We start from the raw sequence: 21,637 nt of genomic DNA, 5'->3' as shown, positions 1-21,637 counted from the left end.
CAGCTGCGGATACTAACATATTCAGCTGTATCCCATCTAGACTTTTCCCAACAACCAAAAAGACGGAAGTGTATAGCTTCTCCTAGCAACAGAGATGCAAAAGGAAAGCCACTAGTGTGCTAAATGGTCATCTACAGAAATTAAATTAAAAACTTTGATAACATTCGATATACCGAATAAAAAGGGGGAAACGTTAATTATTTCCGCTGAAGAACTTTGAATTAAAAATTGCTATCTGAACGATAACTTTGGGGTGAATAACGTTACATCTTTATACGTTTAACGTATAGCTCTGTTACATATATCCAGGATACGATAGAAAAAGGTGATTATAATAATAATTATTATACTTCTATTACTATTATACTATTATATTTCTATCTTGTTCATATGTATATGTTTATTTGTTTGTGTCTTTTTTTATTACGTTACGTAAATAACCAAGAAATGGAAGGTGAGTGGGATGAAGGTCGGCAAGAGGATCAGATGAACAGGCAGGAAGAGGTAAATCTTGGTAAATTTGAGAGCCGAAGTCACACATTAAACTTTCGTTGAAACCAGTTGTGAATGTGTGTGTGTGTGTGTGTACGTGCGTGCGTGCGTGCGTGCGTGTGTGTTTGTGTGTGTGTGCGTGAGTACTACATACTAGACCAGGGGTCGGGATCCTTTTTTTCAGCAAAGAGCCATTTCTGATTTTTTTTATCAAATGCATTTTTTAAAGAGCCATTGGGTGTGTGTGTGTGTGTGTGGGGGGGGGGGGGGGTGCATATAACAAAACCTTTATTTATAAATAAAATCTTTATTTATGTCCATGCACAACTCAAAAATAAGCATATATGACGCATCACAATGTATTAAGAAAGGACAATTTAAAGACTTACTTTTTATTTTTGCCATCGCCACTCATGAATGTTGTTTGAATTTGCATGCGTGAGGTTACCATAGAAATGAAAGTTGCTTGCCCTTTATTGGTGTCACGATTCAAGAAAAACCACGGCGCCACACATGTGCATTGGAGTTCTTATTCCTTTTGCTGTAAAAAAAAAATTACAAAATAATGGGAATTGTATTTTCAATAGAAAACTGATTTCTAGTGACAGCTATAATTTTTTAACTTTATAATATTATTGAAGAGAGACAGCTGGAGAGCCACATATTTTTGGTCAAAGAGCCACATGTGGCTCCCGAGCCAAAGGTTCCCTACCCCTGTCCCAGACATTAATCTTGGGTACAGAGTTGTTAACAACTTGTGTTTTTTAGTTTTTCAACTGACATAGAATGTTCACATTCCAAACAATGTGAACTAGCGTTTGTTTATTTATTTAATTAATCATTTTTGTATTATACATTGATGTGATGTGATGTAATGCTTGTTAATGTTTTTATTTAAAGGTGGAGCTGTCAATTAATTATGACAGAAGCGTTGATCATGACAGGACTGGTAGACCAAGTTGGATAGACAATTCTGGTTTGTTTGTAATATTTAATCAACATATAATACACACACATACACGCACACATGACCGCTGACCACAAAGCCAGTCTTATGTTACACTGGTATATTTTTTTGCAATAGCCGAAAGGTGCATTGAGTCAAAATTAATTTTATGCCACGTATGATTAGAATGTTAAGTAAAGATTGTTATTCATGAAGATATTTTGTAAATTTTTTATTGTAAATTAATCAAAACTCAATTTTGGATTAGTAATTTTAATTTCTAAGTTCTTTTCTCAGTATTTAGATTACACACACACACACACACACACACACACACACACATATATATATATACACAGTATACACTTTTTTTGTACATGTAGAAATAAACAGCAAGTGGATACCACAGCACACCCTCCAGCTGGAGATGAACAACATTGGGGCAGAAGGAAGTGTCAGAGAGAATGATGAGGAAGAGGAAGAAATTGTGGTGCTAGATCCGGAGCATGTGCGTTAACCTAATGTTTTGTTAAATACAGCAAATAATAATAATAATAAAAGATTCCCTTTATCCATTTTCTGATGCAATTGTCTTATTTTTTTTACACAAAAGCCTCTAATGAAGAGATTCCAGACTGCATTAAAAACCAATTTCACTAATCAGCTGGAAAGACTGAACCTTGATCTTTGTGAGAAGGTAATAAATCTCTCTTTAAAAATACATGTGCACACTGGTCACAAATAATTGTTATTTGGGAAATATATGCACACAAATAAAAATGTCTAAGGAAACTATTGTAACTGCTCTGCTGAAGGTAGTAGTTGAGAAGGCAGAGGCACAGCGGCGCCATGACCTTGCTGAAGAGGTATACATGGTCCAAGAGATGTTGGCCAGACTCCAGGCCTCGCTGGAGGTATGCCAAGAGACCAATGGCGAAGCTGCAGCTCAGCATAGACAGGCCAAGGACCACCTGTATGTGGTAAAAAATCAGTACCAAAATACTGCCAGTCAAACAAATGTACAACGTTTGCAAGGTAAGAAGATCTATGTTTATTATTAATTATTAGCTATGATAGTTTGAACTAATATTTTGAATTCACTTTTTTTTCATTTTAGTGATTTAGAGGTTTTAGTTTAGTTTAATAATAATAACCCTGCTATGAACAAGAACACAATTATAATGCAGAGTATTGTACTCCAAATCAACAGGATGTTTCAATATAATGCATTTTAAAACAACACTAATTAATACTCCAACTGTTATTTAGTTCTAATCTCCCAAAGAAATAGAGGAGTAGACCTAAAAATGGATTGAAATTTATTTTACAGCTTTGATTGGTGATGCTTCTGCTATAAATTTCATGTTTATTTAATAAAAAAGATTAAAAACTCAGTTAAATATATAATGATAATGTCTGAAAATCTGTGCTTATTTCCAAGTCTTGGAGTTGCAGTCTAAAGTGGATAGTTTGGCCCTGAAGTTGCTCTATATGCAGGAAGCCAACAGCGATCTGTGCTCAGACATCAAAGCAATAATAAATGCCTCAAACAAAGCCCAGAAAGACAGAACTCAGACAGAGGAACATAAACACCAACAGGTGGAGTTCTAGAGTACATGAATGGCCATTTCATGTGTCTTGCTCTTTTAGTATATATTCATATATTTATATTTATATACTTATACTAATAATCTATGCATTCTCATGTAGATTGTTTAAGCAGTTAATTATAGTGGTACAGCTCAGTGTTATAAAATAGAAATTCTACCAGTTTCATGAAAATTCTATCAGATTTAAACTCTTTTCTGTCTCATTCTCTCTTGTCAGGATATTTATGTTGAGCGTTTGACCAATCGTGCGGAAAAGCTGTTGGAGCAGATCTCTCTGTATGATTTTCAACTAATTTCTCAGACTGAGCAGACAAGGGTTGCAAAGGACTCTCTTTCTGAGGTTAGAAACTTTTCGAAACAGATCATGAAAACCTTTTATATTCATTTCAGCTGATTATTACACTTTTGTTAAGTTCCAATGTAGCAATGAAACTTTTTTGCATTTTACAAATTTTACATTCTGCATTTAAGTTCTGTAATTAAACAAAGCTAGATCAATTTTCATCATTGACAGAATGATAGGTCCACATATTTCTTAAATAGATAATAGAGGAATAGTTAAATAAGCAAGAACACTACAATGCAAAAAAGTATATCAATATTCAACTATTCTATTCCTTGAAAAAAAAAAAAAAAATATATATATATATATATATATATATATATATATATATATATATTTTTAAATTCAACTTTGATTGTTTTTTTTTTTTTTTTTATGATGGCTTTTAAAGCTGAATTTTATCCAGTGTCACATTGTATAAATTAAACATTTTTTCATTGTCAATTTTATTTTTGAAGCCTTTTCTGCATTTCCTAATCTTTTCACTTCCCTAATCTTCAAGTCAATATTTGTTTTGACAAAGGTTTTTTGTGTGTAATCAATAACTTAATTGTATTAATTTCTTCATGCTGCATATTTTTTTGCTATCTATGTTCAAATTTAGTTAGCAGGAATTTCAAAATCCTTCTAAATTCTGTTCTAAATATTACACAATCCTGCAAGTCATATGCTACAAAAAAAGATATATATATTTTTTAAATAAGCATTTGTACATGTATTATAGGCACAGCTGGAACTGGACTCGGTGATTGTTGAGCATAGACAGTTACTTCAGCAATGGAAAAGCAGCCTCTTAATGATGAAGAGGAGGGATGAGGCTTACACAGCCATGCAAGAGGAACTAAGGTGAACATAATGCTCATGATATCTGTGTGAATGACTCAGACAACAGTATTTATGTGTATTGATGGTCCCTCCTCCAGACAAGCCAATGATCAGATGCTCTCCCTGGACACAGAGATTGAGAGCTATAAAAAGTCCATCACACAAGAAGAAGAGCAGAATGAATGCCTCACTTTGCGCCTGAACCGAGGCCAGACTGATTGCACCACTTCACGTAAACTCATCACACACTTGCAGAACCTGCAGGAAGTCCTGCAGGCCCAGTTCAGCACATATACACGAATATTGCAGGAGACGGAGAAGACCCTTAGCACATTGCATGGGGTACTTAATTCACATCAGTCTATAGCAGAAATATTTCACCAGACTTGTGTTTACTGGTAATGGGTACTGGACTGAAGCTTATATATGTGATATGTTTTTCTTTCTCTCCCTTTAAGAACCTTGAGATGCATCAGTCTGCGCTTAAGGCTCTTAGGAAGCAAATGGAGAAAGTGTCTGCAGTGCGTTTGGACCTAGAAAGCCAGATCATGAACAAACTGCAGGAGCAGCTTACTCACAATAATGCAGCAAAATACTCACGTAGATTGAATGATAAAACTGCAGTTCACAGGAGAGAGAAGGTACGATGCCATCAGCTAACCTAGAAATGCTGACTTATGAATCGTACTGTTATTTGAATCATTTTTATTCATTTTATGCATTTGCTCAATATCACCAAATATTGGGGATGAATAACAGGGTAGCCAGGTCATATTTCATGTATCTAAAGAAATATATTAGATAATATAGATTTCATGTTTGTTGCCTCACAGCAAGAAAGCCCAGCTGAGCCAGGTGGCTTTTCTGTGTGGAGTTTGCATGTTCTCATCATGTTTGAATGGGTTTCTTCCGTGTGCTCCGGTTTTCCCCTGAAACATGTGGCATCGGTGAACTGGATAAACTAAAATGTCTGCAGTGTATGAGTGTGTGTGAATGAGAGAGTGTATGGTGTTTCCCAGCAGCACGGTGACTCAGTAGTTCGCACTGCCACCTCACAACAAGAAGGTCACTGATTCAAGTCCTGGCGAGGCCAGTTGGCACTCACTTTTCTCTGAGTGCTCCGGTTTTCCCCCACATTCCAAAGACATGCGGTGTATAAGTGCATTGAATAAACTAAATTGGCCATAGTGTATGAGTGTTTGTGTGAATGTAAGAGTGAACGGGTGTTTCCCAGTACTTGGTTGCGACTGGAAGGGTATCCGCTGCGTAAAACATATGCTGGAATAGTTGGTGGTTCATTCCGCTGTGGCAACCCCTGATAAATAACGGACTAAGCCGAAGAAAAATGAATGAATGAATGAATGAATATGGTGTTTCCTAGCACTAAGTGTTCCCAAGTTGTGTAGTGCTAGGTTGCAACTGGAAGGTCATGCGAGATATAAAACAAATGCCAGGGTAATAGATAAATCAGGGACTAATCTGAAGGAAAGCATTTGTAAATATTTGATATTTGTATATATTTACAAATAACATTTGTGTATATTTGATTTTTCAGGAGGCTCAGTTAATTAAGTTGGAGAATGACTTCAACACTGTTACGCTGGAGGGACAGGAGTTGACCACACATCTGGATTCTCTGTTAGCATTTCAAGCTGAACTTGAGCAAAAATCGACCCAGCGACACTTGTTACTCTCTTCCCGCGAGGAAGAGATTGTAAAACAAATCACAGATATTGAGCGAAAGCAGGCCACAATCAGCATATACAACAAGAAGATCAAGGATATTGTGTCCAGTACTGGGGTTAGAGCTTACACCTCCGATTCAGTACATAGTTTTTGCATGAATAATTTGAATAGGACACAGACATCCCTGTTCTCTTATAATGAGAAAGAGTAATAATTTATCATTGCTGCATTTCATATATAAGTTGCTGTATGTAGTGCATATTTAAACATTCGAATGTGTGTCTGAGTGTAGCATGAAGACCTGGGTCCTATGGAGATCCATGCAGCCACACTGTCTAAGGAGCTGGAGGAAGTTGGTGCTGAGATTAAAGAGCGTCAGCAGTTGTGGCTCTGGCAGCAGGGGGAGCTAGTGAGATTTACTCAGGAAAAACAGGCCCACAGTTCTTCTGTACAGATCCTACAAACACAGCTCACAATATTGCAACAGGGCAAGATCAGGAGAGAGAGTATGTACCACAGTTCATAAATACAGTAAAAGTATCTTAATTGTGTTGTTAGAAGAAACAAAGTCAATCATTGGAATTACATGACGATCATGCATTTTGAGATTTTTTAAAATTTGTTGAATGTGAACTATACATTTAAATTATGAAGCTCAAAATAAAGTTTTTACTACAATTTGTGTACAGAAAGCAAACAAAATAATAAATGAATTCTGATAAAAAATACAATATTAATATCATTATGTGCATATGTGTGTCTGTTATGTTTGTGTGTAACAGGTGAGATGGAGCAGGATCAGAGTGAGCTGGCAGATCTGGATAAACAAATTAAAGTTCTCATGGCAGACATGGTGAAACTGAACTCTCTACTCAATAAGAACAGTGATCTGAATCATGCCTTGCAGCAGAGCAGCAACCTTATGGAGACAGAGTTCAGCCAGAGACTCAAGGTTCAGTAAAATGCACTGTGCAGCTGTATATTATGAAAATTGGGCCTTGTCTGTATTTTTTTTTAGATCAGATTCAATTTATTGTCATCACACATGTACAAGTACAAGGCAACGAAATGCAGGTAAATGGAACCCCCCGACCGTGCACAGACATCACAACTCCAGGGAAGACAGGTCACAGGAGGTGGAACAGGAAATAAAATACAATCAGGAGAGAGAGGCAAAAAAAAAGTTCCTCTCACCTTGCTCTTAAGTTAGAGCAATGTGAGATCAGGGAGAAGAAAAAGCCCCAGCAATCTAGCACAAAAACACACCGACAAGACATAACATTGCCACAGGGGATGGGAACAGGGGGTGTGGATATAGTCCGGTAAGGGCGGGCAGCCATCAGGTCCTGCAGCCATGGAGGCGCTGGTCACAGACCTGCCTACCCCGTCCAGTGGGTAAAAGCATACGAAGGTGTTGGATTATGGCCAGGAAGTGTCGTGCTGTGTATCTGTGTGTGTGTGTGTGTGTGTGTAAGCCTGTATAGTCCAACAGGTGTCCTTGACAGGGAGCAGGAATTTCAGAGCGTCTCCTTATCTTGCTCTCCGGGAGAAGTTGTTTTCCTCCAGTCGAGGCCGTCTGGCAGGAGAAAAGAAAACACAGGGAAGCCAAAAGAGTAGAAAGATACTTCAACTTTAGGTCAATACCTGCCAATTTCACAGATATTTAATGTCCATCACTCGTCTCCAGATCTGGCCAAATTTTGTTGCAAAGCTGCTAACTTCACCCCGATGTTTTCCAGTTTGCTATCTAATATTGCAGTCTGATTATTAGCAAGCCTGCCCATCTGCGCTTCAATCAAGCCGGCCAGCCTGGTGGGGTTTTGAGCAGCACTGACAGCTTCCATCACTCGTCGATACGCCAGGGCCCCGCATAAGCCAATCAGCAGAAACCCTGTTATCAAAGTTCCGAATAGGTAAATGTCTTCAATATCCTCCAGAGACAGAGCAGCCAGGCACAGGACGCGCCACTTCTCCCACCCGTCCATCACGTATCCAGCTGCAAACGTCCCCGCAGGACAGGTGGGCTCTCCCGAGCCCAAACTTCTCGTCGAGAAGATGGTGTCAATCGCATTCAGAGACCAGTTGATCAAATCCATAATTCCTTATTCCACTTGTTTTATCTTTTCAATCTTTAGCACATGTATTATGCAAGGCACACACCCTAAGATAGAGCAACAATGAACAGTTTATTCAGAGTTTATGTAATATTTAAAAATTTGGTAGTAATATAAAAACAAAACTATACTACATTCCTTCTACATTCTATATAAAAAACTGAGAATATTTATCAATGAAAGTTCTAAAGGTTAAACATAGAGTTTGTAGCAAAGTTGATGGCTCCCTGGCCAAGAGGAAGAAGGAGACAGGAAACTGACAAACTTTAAATTATTTTTATAATGAAAATCAACATGAAAAACAAATGGCCTCATGGTGACTACCATCAAACTAAGAGCAAAACAAACATAACATGTCCAGGCCCGGTCTGCTCTCGTCTTCCTCTGTTTAAACCTCAGCTTCTCCATGAGACTCGAGACTGTTGCGTGAACAGGTGATGCTCTATATCACTAGAGTGATTCCCATGTCCCCTTCCTTGTAACAGAGTTATTTACAGATGCTTCCTATTGGGTTTTGGAAACATTTCAGCCATGTATTTACTAAGTTTAGCTGCTACCACTTGTCTTATTTTATCTAATTTTAAGTATTGATTACATTATGTTCAAATAGGCTAAATTCAGCAGCACAATGAACCTTAAAGGCCAGATTTAATATAAATAGTCATGTAATTGTCACTCAAAAGATTTATTGTTTAAGCATTTAACAGTTTATATTTTGTGTGTGTAGGAGGCTGAGAGGGATTCAGCTGAAACTCAACTGAAGTTGGAGAGATTAAACGAAGAGAAAGAGAGACTTATCAACAGCTTGGTGGAGGCAGAGTGAGTCCAACCCAATTTCAGGGGTCTTTCATTCTTTTCACTTTTGACTTCAAAGTTTATTTGGATAATGTCAGTGTTGTTTTCTAAACTTGTGCACATACCTGTTTTGTATGTGTGAAGGCGTCAAGTCATGTTGTGGGGGAAGAGAACGCAACTGATGCAGGAAACTTGCTCTGCCATAGATTCAGATATTGGACAGGGAGACATACGAACAATGCGAGCAGAGATTCACCGTATGGAGGTATGTTTATATCATAGAAAGCTTTTGTGTGGAAGAAGATTAAAATAATAAGTGTATTTTCTGCGTGAATGAATGTTGTGCATGTGCCCAGGTTCGTTATGCCCAACTCATGAAGCAACAGGAGAGGTTGTTGAGAGACATGGAGTCAATGGTGGCTAAAAGTGAGACTATAGCAGTTTGGAGTGAGGCTCAGGCACGCACACAAGCACATAAGCAACCCACACACAGTGACTACCACAACACTATCCAGAGCCTTCGCCGAAAAATTCTCCAAACAAAGAAGGTATGTGTTAAGTTAAATTAATTAGTTTTCACTATTTTAAAAAATAAGATGGTGTGTCACAAATAATATTTAGCCTTTTTAGGTTTTCTAATTGGTACCTTGCTGCTAGATGTACCATTCACAATATTACAAAACATAAACTATGTAACTGACCAATGTTCCAGGCCAGGCAACTGATGTTGTTGTTAGTTTAGAGTTTGTTAATGTTGCGGTAGCTGCTATATAAAGTTCACAATGTAGAGTAGCGAGAAAAGTTTTTTTTTTTCAAATCTTCAGGGATTAGACAGGAGATTGCATGAGAAATAATAGACAATAAAACAAGAAAAAACAAGATGGCGGCTACTCCAGGTCCTAAAGACGGTGCTTTTATGCCCTTTTAAGATGCCCTATAAAGAAAATCAGGGAATACCTAGGCATAGTCAAATAATAAGTATTATTTTAAGTGTATTAAAAGAGTATTATTATTATATCAGTATATGGAAATGGCCGTATCCTGAGCCTCAGGCACCATTAACTCTGGTGGACAAAAGGCCAGTCAAAACACAAAACAGACTGCTTTGTGACTCACAGGGCATGCCCTCAGCATTTGCATGTTTTTTAAGCCAGGTTCTACATCATCCGGAGATGACGATATCATTAGCTAAAACACAGACTGATAAGTTTCTCTGGCATCATTAATATGAATGCTTCAGGCTGTATTATACATATACAGGTTGCCACCACCATGCTTGACAGTGGGAATGTTCTTAGGGTTGAAGGTTTCTTCTTTTTTAAGTCAAATTATGCTACATCATTGTGGCCAAATAATTCATTTTTATGTACTTTACTGCATAGAATTTATTAAAATAGAAGTCAAATAACATTAATTACAAGTTGAATAAAATAAAGCACTTAGTTTTGCAATTTGTGATTTTTTTTCAGGTGAATAAAAGACTATTTTCCTTTTATATATTTCATCATTGAAGATTTCTTAAAAAGTGTAAAAATATCTTGTGTCATCCTCATGAACTCAATCTCGCATCTCGTCTCGACTTGTGGGGTAAGCGTCTCGTCTCACCCCTTGTAAAACATTAATATTAACTAACTAACATTAACTAATACAACATTACTGTAAACCATATTTTTACGTAAAGTTAAAGAATGTAGTATTCATTCCATTTAAAGTGTGTGCAGCACATTATTGTAATAATCAAATCGAAATTGCTATATAAGTCAGAAAATCTTTTTTTGCATAAAACTATAAAAGCCTTTTCCCCAAATTGCGCAGTCCTGCTCTGGAAACTTTTTATGATGACTAGTATGCAGATGCTGGGTTTATGCTGTATCTAAGTCTGTTCTGTTCTAACATACTATGTGTGTTTGTGTGTTTAGCAAGCTGAAGAGTGTGATGGTGTTATAGCTCAACTGGAGGAGAGGCAGGGCTCTATGACATCCAGACTTCAAGACAAACATATGCATCTCAATAACATACAGAATACCGGATCATTTCTCACCCAGGATCTTCGCAGACTACAAGAAACTAAAGAGAGAGTCAGTGCATCCACCAAAAGCATACATCACACACTTGCGTACTGGACACTATGATGATCCAATATTTAGGAGCTCTTCATTTTGTGAAATTAGCTATATCATTGTTAAGTAAATTCATTGTATTCCACACAAATGTCACATCACAGCAGCAAGTTCTGTCTGTACATTCATGCTTACAAAATAGGTTTACATAAAGATATTTTTTAATAAGATTCAAAGAATGTAACAAATGCAAGAAACAAGGCAGCAATGGGTGAATTTCAATACAAATACTTGTGTAAAAGAACATTTATGGGCAGGGCCCTTTTGGAATTTAGATGGAGGTTCTAAACAATCTTATGTTTAACTAATGTTTCGTAACTATGTGATGATTAAGTGCATCACCAATGATTCTGTGGTCACTTTTGCAGAATTTGTATCGTCTGCCCATGCTGCAGACTCGGGCAAAACACCTGCATGCTGTTAAGGATGGACGGTACACACCAATGGCAACTGGAGTCACAGCATTGGAGCTGGGTACACAGAAACAAGAAGAGCGATTGAAAATGGTCAGTGTAAAATCCACAGAAAATGTTTTCATAAAGTAAACTAGGCAGACCATAATAATGCAGATAATAAAATTATAGAAAGAAAGAATGAACATCACACATACGTTATTGGTTTTTACATGCAACATTAGTTCTACATGCAGTATTTGCTTTGTTAATGATGATGAAAAGAGGGTTAAAGAGCATCTTTTTAGAGGCAAAACTTCTAAATTAACCCTCAAACAAAATCATAATGCAAGCTAAATTACACCAAATCAACTTTTGGAACCTTTTTTTTAAAATATACTGTTAAATCAGGATCCAAATCCCAGTAATTTTTGAGGCTGACCGCATGGTGACATAGCAGTGCGAGTTTCCCCACCCACTGACTACTGACATGTACAGTATTATCATGTCTCATGTTAATGCATATTATCATGTCAACAAGACAGGATTTGCAAAGAACTGAAATTAAAAGATCTGTTCTGACTATTTGTAATCAGCTGCACCTCAAGAAGAAGTATTACAAGTTGATTTTTGTTTTATGTACCCAGGCCTATTTAAAGTGCTGAGATGTTAAGATGTTACAGAAGACTTATTTTTTCGTTGTTTCAACTTCCAAGTAGCCTATAGCCCATGTTATGAATAAGTAATGTTAACACACATATAAACGACTCATTCATGAAAAAAAGGCAAAAGAGCTGTGTGCATGTACACATTTGAATAATGTCGGGCTATAAACGGGTTCGGGCTTTTTAAAGGCTGTCAATCAAAGTGTACTTGTCGGGCTCGGGCCCTATCGGGCCTAACTTTTATGGCCCGATTACAGCTCTAGTTTAGACACCACCTCACAGTCAGCTATAACAGTTTCATTTCATCGCCAGACACCCAAAAGGCAGGTACTGTGGGTTATCCATACTGTGACGAGGCACAATTCATTTAAATCTAACGAGGACATTCAGTTGAGTAGCCTATTCCAAAGAAATGATTAAATATTTGGGTCTTAAATTATATTTGTTGAGGTCTTAAAAAGGTCTTAAAAAGCATTAAGTTTTACTTTTTAAATCTCTGTAATTCATAACTACTGGAAACATCACAGCAGTATAGTATCAGTACAACTATTAACAAAAACGCTTCAGTCACATAAGAGACGTCCTGGTTTGTGAATGTTATTTGTACAGTAGCATAATGGATAGCTATACAGCGGTGTATATTTACTTGCTTCCTGTCACATGTGCCATGATTATACATGCAAACACAGTGGAAAGATAAACGTGTGTTTGTATGTGCACATCGAAATTTGTAACAGCATTTGTGTGTTGCTCATTTATTGGTGCAGTAATGCTGAATGAACTCCAAACATCAAATAACCATCCAGAAACTTTCTAGTTCAGTCTTACTGTTGTATTTTTCACTTGGATCTCGCTATCTGTCTCTGTCAATGTGCTGTGTTTATCTTTGGTGACATTGGATAAGCAGGCATGTCAGCACGGTAGGCAGGGAGAAATGGCTCTTTTGCATTTAAAGGCTTAGACTACAAAAACAGCTACAATTTCCTCTGACATTTTCAGAGTATGATAATTGATCTGGAGTGCGTTTCCCAAACAACAACGTAATTTGCAGCTGATCTACCATAGATCATTATGCATTGTTTGGTAAATGAACGTGAATGTAGTGACAAGTACTTTCCAAAATAGTTGATCTGTTACAGATACATCCTTTAAACCACAGTCTTTCATTCATTCATTCATTCATTCATTGATTCATTGTCTTTTCGGCTTAGTCCCTTTATTAATCAAGGGTTGCCACAGATGACTGAATCAGCTGAACCACATTGGTTAGAACATAAAACGTCTGTAATTGTGCTCTAAATGGGGTGGAGTAACTTCTTTAGAGAAAAAGTGCATAATGTTTTTTTTGTGTGTGTGTGTGTGCAAATTATATTGTACACACATTGTCAGGGTTCTTTTCTGTCTATCATGTCTGTGTTGTCTTTGTTTCTATGTTTGTCTTGTGTTTAAGCACATGGCTCACTCATTGTTTATGTCTGCTACAGTATGTGCTCCCCCTATTCCTTCCTCGTTGTTTCCCTGTATCATGTCCCCTTGTTTAGCCCACTTCTAGTCTTCGTTTTGTGCCCTGTGCTTTGTCTGATCTTTGTGCTTGTTGCTTTTGTGCATTGGACCTGAGCTTTCAGTCCTTGTCCAGTTTGTCTTTTATTAATAACCTTGTTTGAGTTTTTATACTCCTTTTCTGGTTTGCTTTTATGTAATAGTTAAATCAAATTCTTTTACATTCTTGTTTTATTTTTATCTCAATTTACGTCTTTGGTTTTATTATTTTTTTCAACAGTTTGTTAACATTATCCTTTTGTCATTTTAGTAATTTTAGTTTATTGTTTTACTTTTTGTTTTTCTAGCTTTTGCTTTAGTTCTTCCCATTTGTCTTTGTGTGTTGTGTGTTCATCTTTTGTACTGTCTCTTTGTGTTTCACTGGTCCTGTCCAGCCCTGCCTCCTGTGAGCCCCTGGCTGCTGGTAACTCTTTCTGCGACTGGTTCAGAGACCACTAATCTTAATTGACTGTGCTCTGCTGTGCCTCATCCAAGTAGCGTTGCTTTTATCAATGAAAACTATGACTAAATATCTTCATCAACGAACCTTTATAACATGATGAAAACGAGACAAGACGCAACGAACATGCTTGTCATGTGACAATGACTATAACTAAATTTATAATGCAATATTGTTGAATAAAAACAAGACTAAATGTGGTTTACAAAATAAAACTATGCTAAAATGTCTCTTCATTTTCGTTGACTACAACAAGACAAAATATAGTGTTAAAATGTTATTTTGTTTTGTTTCTTCACGCTTTTATTATTCGGCAGTAAGTTTGCACTGTGCAGACGCAGGCGGCGTCACTTCTTCTAACCAAACTTATAGGATTATTTAGAAGATGACAACAAACAGAGAAGAGCTCTGAGAAAGCTAGGAAATGATGGCCAGCTAGCCAGGGTTCATTGGGAGAAAAAGAAGAAGCGACATTTGAAAAAATCTTTCATTGCAATCAAGTAAAAAGAAAACGGAATGTGTTGTGGTCAAAGATTGAGGGAAATGCGGCCACAAAAGCTATCACAGGAAAAAACACCACAAACCTTAAGAGACATCTCAAGGCAGTAACATAACATTACTTACTATTTTAGAAAACTCACACCAACTCATGAGGCTGCTGTTAATGTGTCTCTTTTTAACATTAGTCTTAAAATTTAGCCATGGGAGCTAAAAACGACCTGCGTGTGTATGTAAATTTATGAGAGTGTAAAGTGAAGAAATGTGTGTGTGTATTTGTATATGTGAGAGAGTGTAAAGTGTGTTTGTGTATTTGTTTGTGTGTGTGTGAGAGAGAGAAAGGAGTGTAAAGTGAGTTCTTAGTTTCGACCTGACTGGCTTTATGTGTACTAAGCATCCCCTGTGTTTGGCCCTGTAGCTAGTTTTGTCATTTACATAGCAATCACACTAAACTAAATTTGGCATCAAATTTATGTGTGTGTACTTCTAACATGTTTGGTTGGTCAAATACATGCTGTAAATTCCAATCAGAGTGTCACCTTCCATGTCTGGTATGTACACTACTGGTGAAAAGTTTGGGGTCAGTTTATTTTTTTATTTCATGTTTTTTTTTTTTTTTTAAGAAAATGATTCTGTTCATCAAGGCGGCATTTATTAAATATAAAAAAATTGTTAAATTTTTATGAAGAGTTTTAACAACTGATTTCTTATCGTATGTAGTTTCAAATGAAATTATTACTCCGATCATAATTGCTTTTATTACTATTTCCAATAATAATAATAATACTATTAATAATAGTAATAATTATAATAATTAATATTAGAGTGATTGCTGATGGATCACATGACTCTGAAGACTGGAGCAATGAAGCTGACAATTTATCTTTAAAATCATTCATTCATTCATTTTCTTTTCGGCTTAGTCTCTTTATTATCTGGGGTCACCACAGTGGAATAAACCGCCAACTTATCCAGTATATGTTTTACGCAGCGGATGCCCTTCCAGCTGCTCCCATCACTTAGAAACAGCCAGCACTTCGGGCAATTTAGCCTACCCAATTCACCTATTCCACGTTTTTGGACTTGTGGGGGAATGCAGAGCACCTGGAGGAAACACACGCGAACACAGGGAGAACATCTTTAAAATCACTGGAATAAACTATTAAATTAAATTATAAGCTACTTTTGAACAGTTATTTTATAGTGCAATAACATTTCACAATTTTACATTTTGTACTGTATTTTTGATGAAGTAAATGCAGCCTTGATGAGCAGGAGAAGCTTATTTTAAAACATTTTAAAATTGTACTGACCCCAAATTTTTGACCGGTGGTGTATGTGTTATTGTGTCTATAAAGTAACCATATAATATGATAACTAAAATGCGTTTGTCTAAAGGAAAATTTTGGTGTTATCTACTAGGTACTTATATTTACTGGGTTAAATAGAATTGCATTACTAAAATACAATTTTCTTTGACTATAACTAGACTAAATGTCATCAGTTTTCATTAGACTAAAACTAGATGAAAATAGACATGGATGATTCTGACAAAAATAAGACTGAAATTATCAGACTTTTAGTCAACTAAAACCTGACTAGACTAAAAAGAGCATGAATATGACTAAAACTAATAAAAACTAAAATGTCAGCTTCACAAAAAATGCAGCCGAAAACAACACTATATGCGAGGCCTTCACCACCTCCCACCAGTCCTGGTCATTCCTGGCTTGTCTTCCAGCCTCTCACCATCTATGACAGATATATGGTCAAATAATTATGTAAAAACTCGTTCATTTATTTGTTGTCTGTAATTACATTTAGATTTAAAAATTAGTATGATTTATTATTAATATTATTATTAAAGGGCACCTATTTTACCCTTTTTTAAGATTTAAGATAAGTCTTTTGTGTCTCCAGAATGTGTCTGTAAAGTTTCAGCTCAAAACACCCATCCAATTATTTATTATACCTTTCAGAAGTTTGTAATTTTCAGCTCTGAGCATCTTGTAGCTGTTTTTGCTGCCTGTGCCTTTAATGCTGGTTTTCCCTGCCCACCATTCCCATGTGCCTGTCATAGTGTACTTCTATCTTCGGCTGTGTCAGATAAACAGCACAGTGACAGACATGAAGTAAGCAGATCTTGCGTAACGTTTGTGAGAAATACTACAATAAGTATTATTATTTGATGTACAGTAATACATTATTATATGATGTATTTTTTGTGGATTTAATTCAAGCCTTGTTGTGGATTTAATTCAAGCATTGTATGTCGATGAGTCACACTCAATGTCATTACAAAGTTCACACACACACAGACACACACACACACAGCAGACACGTACACACACACAGCATGCGCCTTTAACCTTGCACTGTTTTTGCACGGCAAATGTGACAGGATACACGTTAACATCCATTGCTGTATGGATTTCCGTTATGAAATGTACAAAATAAACCTGTTTTAATGAAAAAACTTGATTTAAAAAAATAAAACTGTTTAAACTAGTACAACTCATTCTTGATTACATTTGATGATAATTGATGATCACAGCGAGCTCAACAGATCTTTTAATCCCAGTTGCTTTGTGTACGTCCTGTCTGTTTCTCAATATGCGTTCTTGTCTGTACTTGCGTTTTTGTGTCCTTGTGTGCTTGTGAAACCTCATCAACCATCACCTAAGTACTGTTCCAATTCAAAGTTCACATCTTGTCAACTACAGATAAAATTCCAAGATGTGTACTTGCTCGACCCCTTTTGCCAAGGATGCATCGAGAGGTGACTTGTGCGAACTTACGAAGCACAGGTGTCCCAAAATGCATTAGAGCGTAACCAGCGAAAGCTAATAGCCGAGGAGAATACCCACATGGTTTTAAAAATACTCTCCTGTTGTGTTACAAAATAAAGTTTTAAAAGTTTTTCAGGTGAGAATGTAGTTGTTTTAAACTTGAATCAGCAGTTTATTTAAAAAGATAGCACATCTTTGGCGGTATGCTTCAATTTATGCGGACTCTGACCCCGAGCATGTCAGCAGGAGCTTCGTCATCACCTCCCCCGCCGAGAGCAGCTTTAATCGGCCAGTCCATCACGGATGTACTGTTGGATTGCATTTGTCCATTGTAGTTAAAACATCATATTTAATACATCTTGACTATATCTAAAGAACAGTTTTTAGTCTTTTAAATCTATTATTTGTTCTCAGGTGTATTATTTTGACAGTGTTATTTTGTTACATTTTATAATTGTCTTGAATTATGTTACTGTGTTTTACGCTGTTTGCCTTTGTTTACCAAATTGCTTAACGTTATCTTTATTTCCTATTGTTTACGTCTTGTACTTTATACTTGTATAATGTCTATTGTAGTTTATTAAATCTGATAATCAAAGACACAAGTCTGTGTATAATAACCAGTTTCACTTCACATTTATGGCTATTTACGTTGATATTTTCTTAAATAAAAAATATAGATTTATAATATCAGTATAATATTAATTATAAAGCTGTGCTTTATACAATTAAATCATTTTATTGTTAATGTACAGTGAAACCGGTGAAGTAAGTGACGTTATAAAGTACACTGCTGTTCCATTTGAAGAAGGACCTGATTTGTGTCCTCACGTCCTCAGGAATTTGTTCTTCCAAGTGTGAACTTGGCAAGTCTGAATTTCTAAGGATGCAAGTCCGAACTTTGCATACTTGGTATTGAGAAACAGCCCCTGTCTTGTTGATATGATTATATGCGTTACTATGGAGACAGTAATACAAGGCTCAATCAATTTGGTGGGTGGGGAAACCATACTCCTACGTCATGTTGCAGTGGGCCTAAAAACGGGAGGGATTTGGATCCTATTTTAAACTCAGGAAAAAAAGAAACTCAAAAAAAAAGAGAAAAAAGAGACTTATTGTCTTTATACACCTCAGTATGACTGTGGACTCACTATACCTACACACAGATCTGTCCAACCAGCTTAGAATTTTTTTTTTATCATAGGTACCCTTTAAAATAGGCTAATGTTTTGCTTTATACACCTCAGTATGACTGTGGACTCACTATACCTACACACAGATCTGTCCAACCAGCTTAGAATTTTTTTTTTATCATAGGTACCCTTTAAAATAGGCTAATGTTTTGCTTTAGTTGAAAAGTCTACTTTTATTTTATTTTTTATTTATTTATTAAGGTTTTATTTTTATTTTTTACCTTTAATGGATAGAGTAGTGCAGAGAATTGAAAGGAAATAGTTGGGAGCTGAGAGAGGGGAAGGGTTGGCAAAGGACCTCGAGCCGGGAATCGAACTCGGGTCACCGTGTTCAATAGTATCTGGGTGCAGCCTTTATGATGCAAGCTGAGATTGCATCACTCAGTGATGCAATGTCAGACACAATGCACTCAATAGAGTGAGTGATGCCACTGTGATGGTTAGGGGTGGGGTTAGGTAAGCGCAATAAAAAGCATTAGATGCAGCTCAGATTGCACTGCACCAGGTCTGCATCCAGACCCCTCTCAGTTTGTCAGCGCATATAACCACTAGGCTATTGGCACCAACAAAAAGTCTACTTTTATAACTTTAACACTCAAACAGATCCAGTACAGATACATTTCCTACAGTAAATAGCCTACTATAAAGTAAAAGGGAGATGTAAGATTTTCTTTATATCTTTAGTCATGAGCCACAGCTGCATTCTCAAAATGGCATAAATGATTTCAAAGTGCACTATGAATCGAGATAGCTGAAGATAGATAAGTGGATGTTGGAATGTTTAAAAGGAATAGGCGGGATAACTCGCAATATAACAGAGCCAGGAACTATGCTTTTAACTAAAACTCTAGAGATGTTGTTGCAACTGCAGAGGTTTGTGACACAGTTTGCGAATGTTTGTTGAAATAGTGGGTTCCAAATCACTGAACTATGTTCGTAACTATGGAATATGCAACCTCAGTTGGCTAATGGTGGTTTTTCGGAAATGCAATCCTGATGGGTATTTTGAGGTGAAACTTAACAGAAACATTCTGGAGACACCAAAGACTTTGCTTATATCTTGTAAAAGGGGTAAAATTGGAGACCTTTAATGTGTGTGTAGCTAAAATAGCTGTAAACGCCAAACAAAGACAACAAACAAGAATGTAGACAATAATCATTGACTAATGATGCTAATTTAATTCTGCACTTTTATTTTAGATCAGCCTCACCCTCCAGCGTTTGGCTCAAGAATACCCTCAGCACCACAGCACACTCCACAGGATGAACGTCATTCTGGCAGAACACCCCCACGGTGAATGTCAAAACACCCAGTGAGCCCAGAAATACATAATACCTAAAATAAAACACATAAATGGACATACAACATTTGACAATGGTGGTGGCGTACATCTTTTGCACAGTACTGTGTATATTTATGCTCATTGCTTTAGACTAGTGTAATGTAATGCAGTGATTGATATATATATATATATATATATATATATATATATATATATATATATATATATATATATATATATATATATATATATGTGTGTGTGTGTGTGTGTGTGTGTGTGTGTGTATACTGTTCAACTTTCAAAGGGTAATTGAATGTTTTTCTGTGAACCTTTTTCTGTGATGGTGTGTCCTGTACAGTATATGTGAGTAGGTATTGAATTATAAAAAAGGCCTACAGAATTTCCTCATTTTGATTACTAAAGAAATGTACAGTTGAGTCTTCAAGTCAAGTGCATAATTGCAGCACGTTTTGTTTTCTGCTACAGCATGAAAGAGTAAAGAATTTTATTTCAGTCATACACCAACTTTTCAATCAGGTCTCAGCAGTGATTACCTAAACCTAGTGTATTCATTGAAGCTTTATGTATATTGTGATTACAGCTGTCAGATGATGCATTTAATAGATCGATCTATTGTATTAGTCCAGTTTAATGGGATTGTAATGATAATGTATATTAAAACTGGTCATTAAAACAGTAGTCGGCTGCTTACAAAAAATACATTTCCTGTCCATCTGTTTTGTCTTTTTTGTTTGATTTTATTTATGATTTACCAAATGACTAGTAATGGTTAATTATAGTAAGAATACCATGATGCAACCTACAGTGGTTTCAAAAAGTTTTTTTTTCAGAGACAACGTTATTCTGTTTACTGTTATGAATACCAGTGAAAGTATCTTCAGCTGAACTGAAAAGAGCAGGAGTTTTTTAAAATAATAGTGGCTTGATTTATTTTGTTATATATCTCTTCAGCAATGTTTCTTTTTTTTTTCTTCTTCCAAACCTATCCGCTGATTCGTTTTTGATGTGTGGAAAACTGTTTCCAGATCCAAGCATCATTTGAACTCATGTATTAGCACTGAAATTAATATTTTACCAAATCATGAAGTTCACATCAGTGCTTGGATTTCCAGCATCCAGACTCCAATATTTTAACATTTAATAAAAAAATTATCACTGTCTGACCATCTGAGATTAGGCAAAGATAGAAATTGAACAATCATGATTTTCAAAAGAATTACAAATCAGTCAAGCGATTATGTCAGAGCAGGTGGCAGGGTGGCTTAGCGGTTAACACTGTCGCCTCACAAGGTTGCTGGTTCGAGTCCTGGCTGGGCCAGTTGGCATTTCTGTGTGGAGTTTGCATGTGTTCGCATGGGTTTTCTCTGAGTGCTCCGGTTTCCCCCACAGTCCAAAGACAAGCAGTATAAGTGAATTAGATAAAATTGGCTGTAGTGTATGGGTGTTTTCCAGTATTGGGTTGTAGCTGTAAAGGCATCCGCTGTGGCGACCCCTGAAAGGGGGACTAAGCTGAAGGAAATTGAATGAATGAACTGTGACAGGGCAGCTTTACATTGATGAAGGGGGAAAAGATTAAAAAGCACATTCAGCATATCGGGCTGGAGGCAGAGTACAGTAAGAATGAACTGTGAGCATTTATTAGTATATGCACATGATGTTCCTTACATTGGCTATCGAACACAAATGTACAACACATGTACAAAACAAATTCCTTGTGTGTGTGAAGCACACTTGGCAATAAAACTGATTCTGATTCTGAAAATTATTGTTTCCATATGCTAAATATTCTGTTTCTAAACTAATATTTTCTTTATTTTAAATAAAAGTTTGTAATTTAGTGGTTTAATTACAGTGCTTATTGTAGTC

At 36.4% G+C, this 21,637-nt stretch overlaps 1 protein-coding gene across 1 annotated transcript; it reads left to right on the top strand.

Moving 5' to 3' along the window:
- The first annotated feature begins 102 nt into the window (after positions 1-102).
- Positions 103-19,916, top strand: ccdc40 (coiled-coil domain containing 40). The gene is made up of 20 exons (XM_056459055.1): positions 103-325; positions 446-504; positions 1,393-1,468; positions 1,822-1,946; positions 2,052-2,135; positions 2,254-2,473; positions 2,880-3,037; positions 3,266-3,388; positions 4,116-4,237; positions 4,315-4,558; positions 4,675-4,857; positions 5,772-6,017; positions 6,195-6,408; positions 6,685-6,854; positions 8,744-8,835; positions 8,956-9,076; positions 9,168-9,359; positions 10,731-10,889; positions 11,300-11,437; positions 19,668-19,916. Exons 2-20 carry the CDS (start codon positions 448-450, stop codon positions 19,782-19,784), a joined length of 2,841 nt encoding a protein of 946 aa, XP_056315030.1. The 5' UTR covers positions 103-325; positions 446-447; the 3' UTR covers positions 19,785-19,916.
- Positions 19,917-21,637: the final 1,721 nt, after the last annotated feature.

The sequence above is a fragment of the Danio aesculapii genome, chromosome 6, assembly GCF_903798145.1.
Source record: "Danio aesculapii chromosome 6, fDanAes4.1, whole genome shotgun sequence".
Lineage (NCBI taxonomy): Eukaryota > Metazoa > Chordata > Actinopteri > Cypriniformes > Danionidae > Danio > Danio aesculapii.
This window is presented reverse-complemented; position numbering and strand designations above follow the sequence as displayed.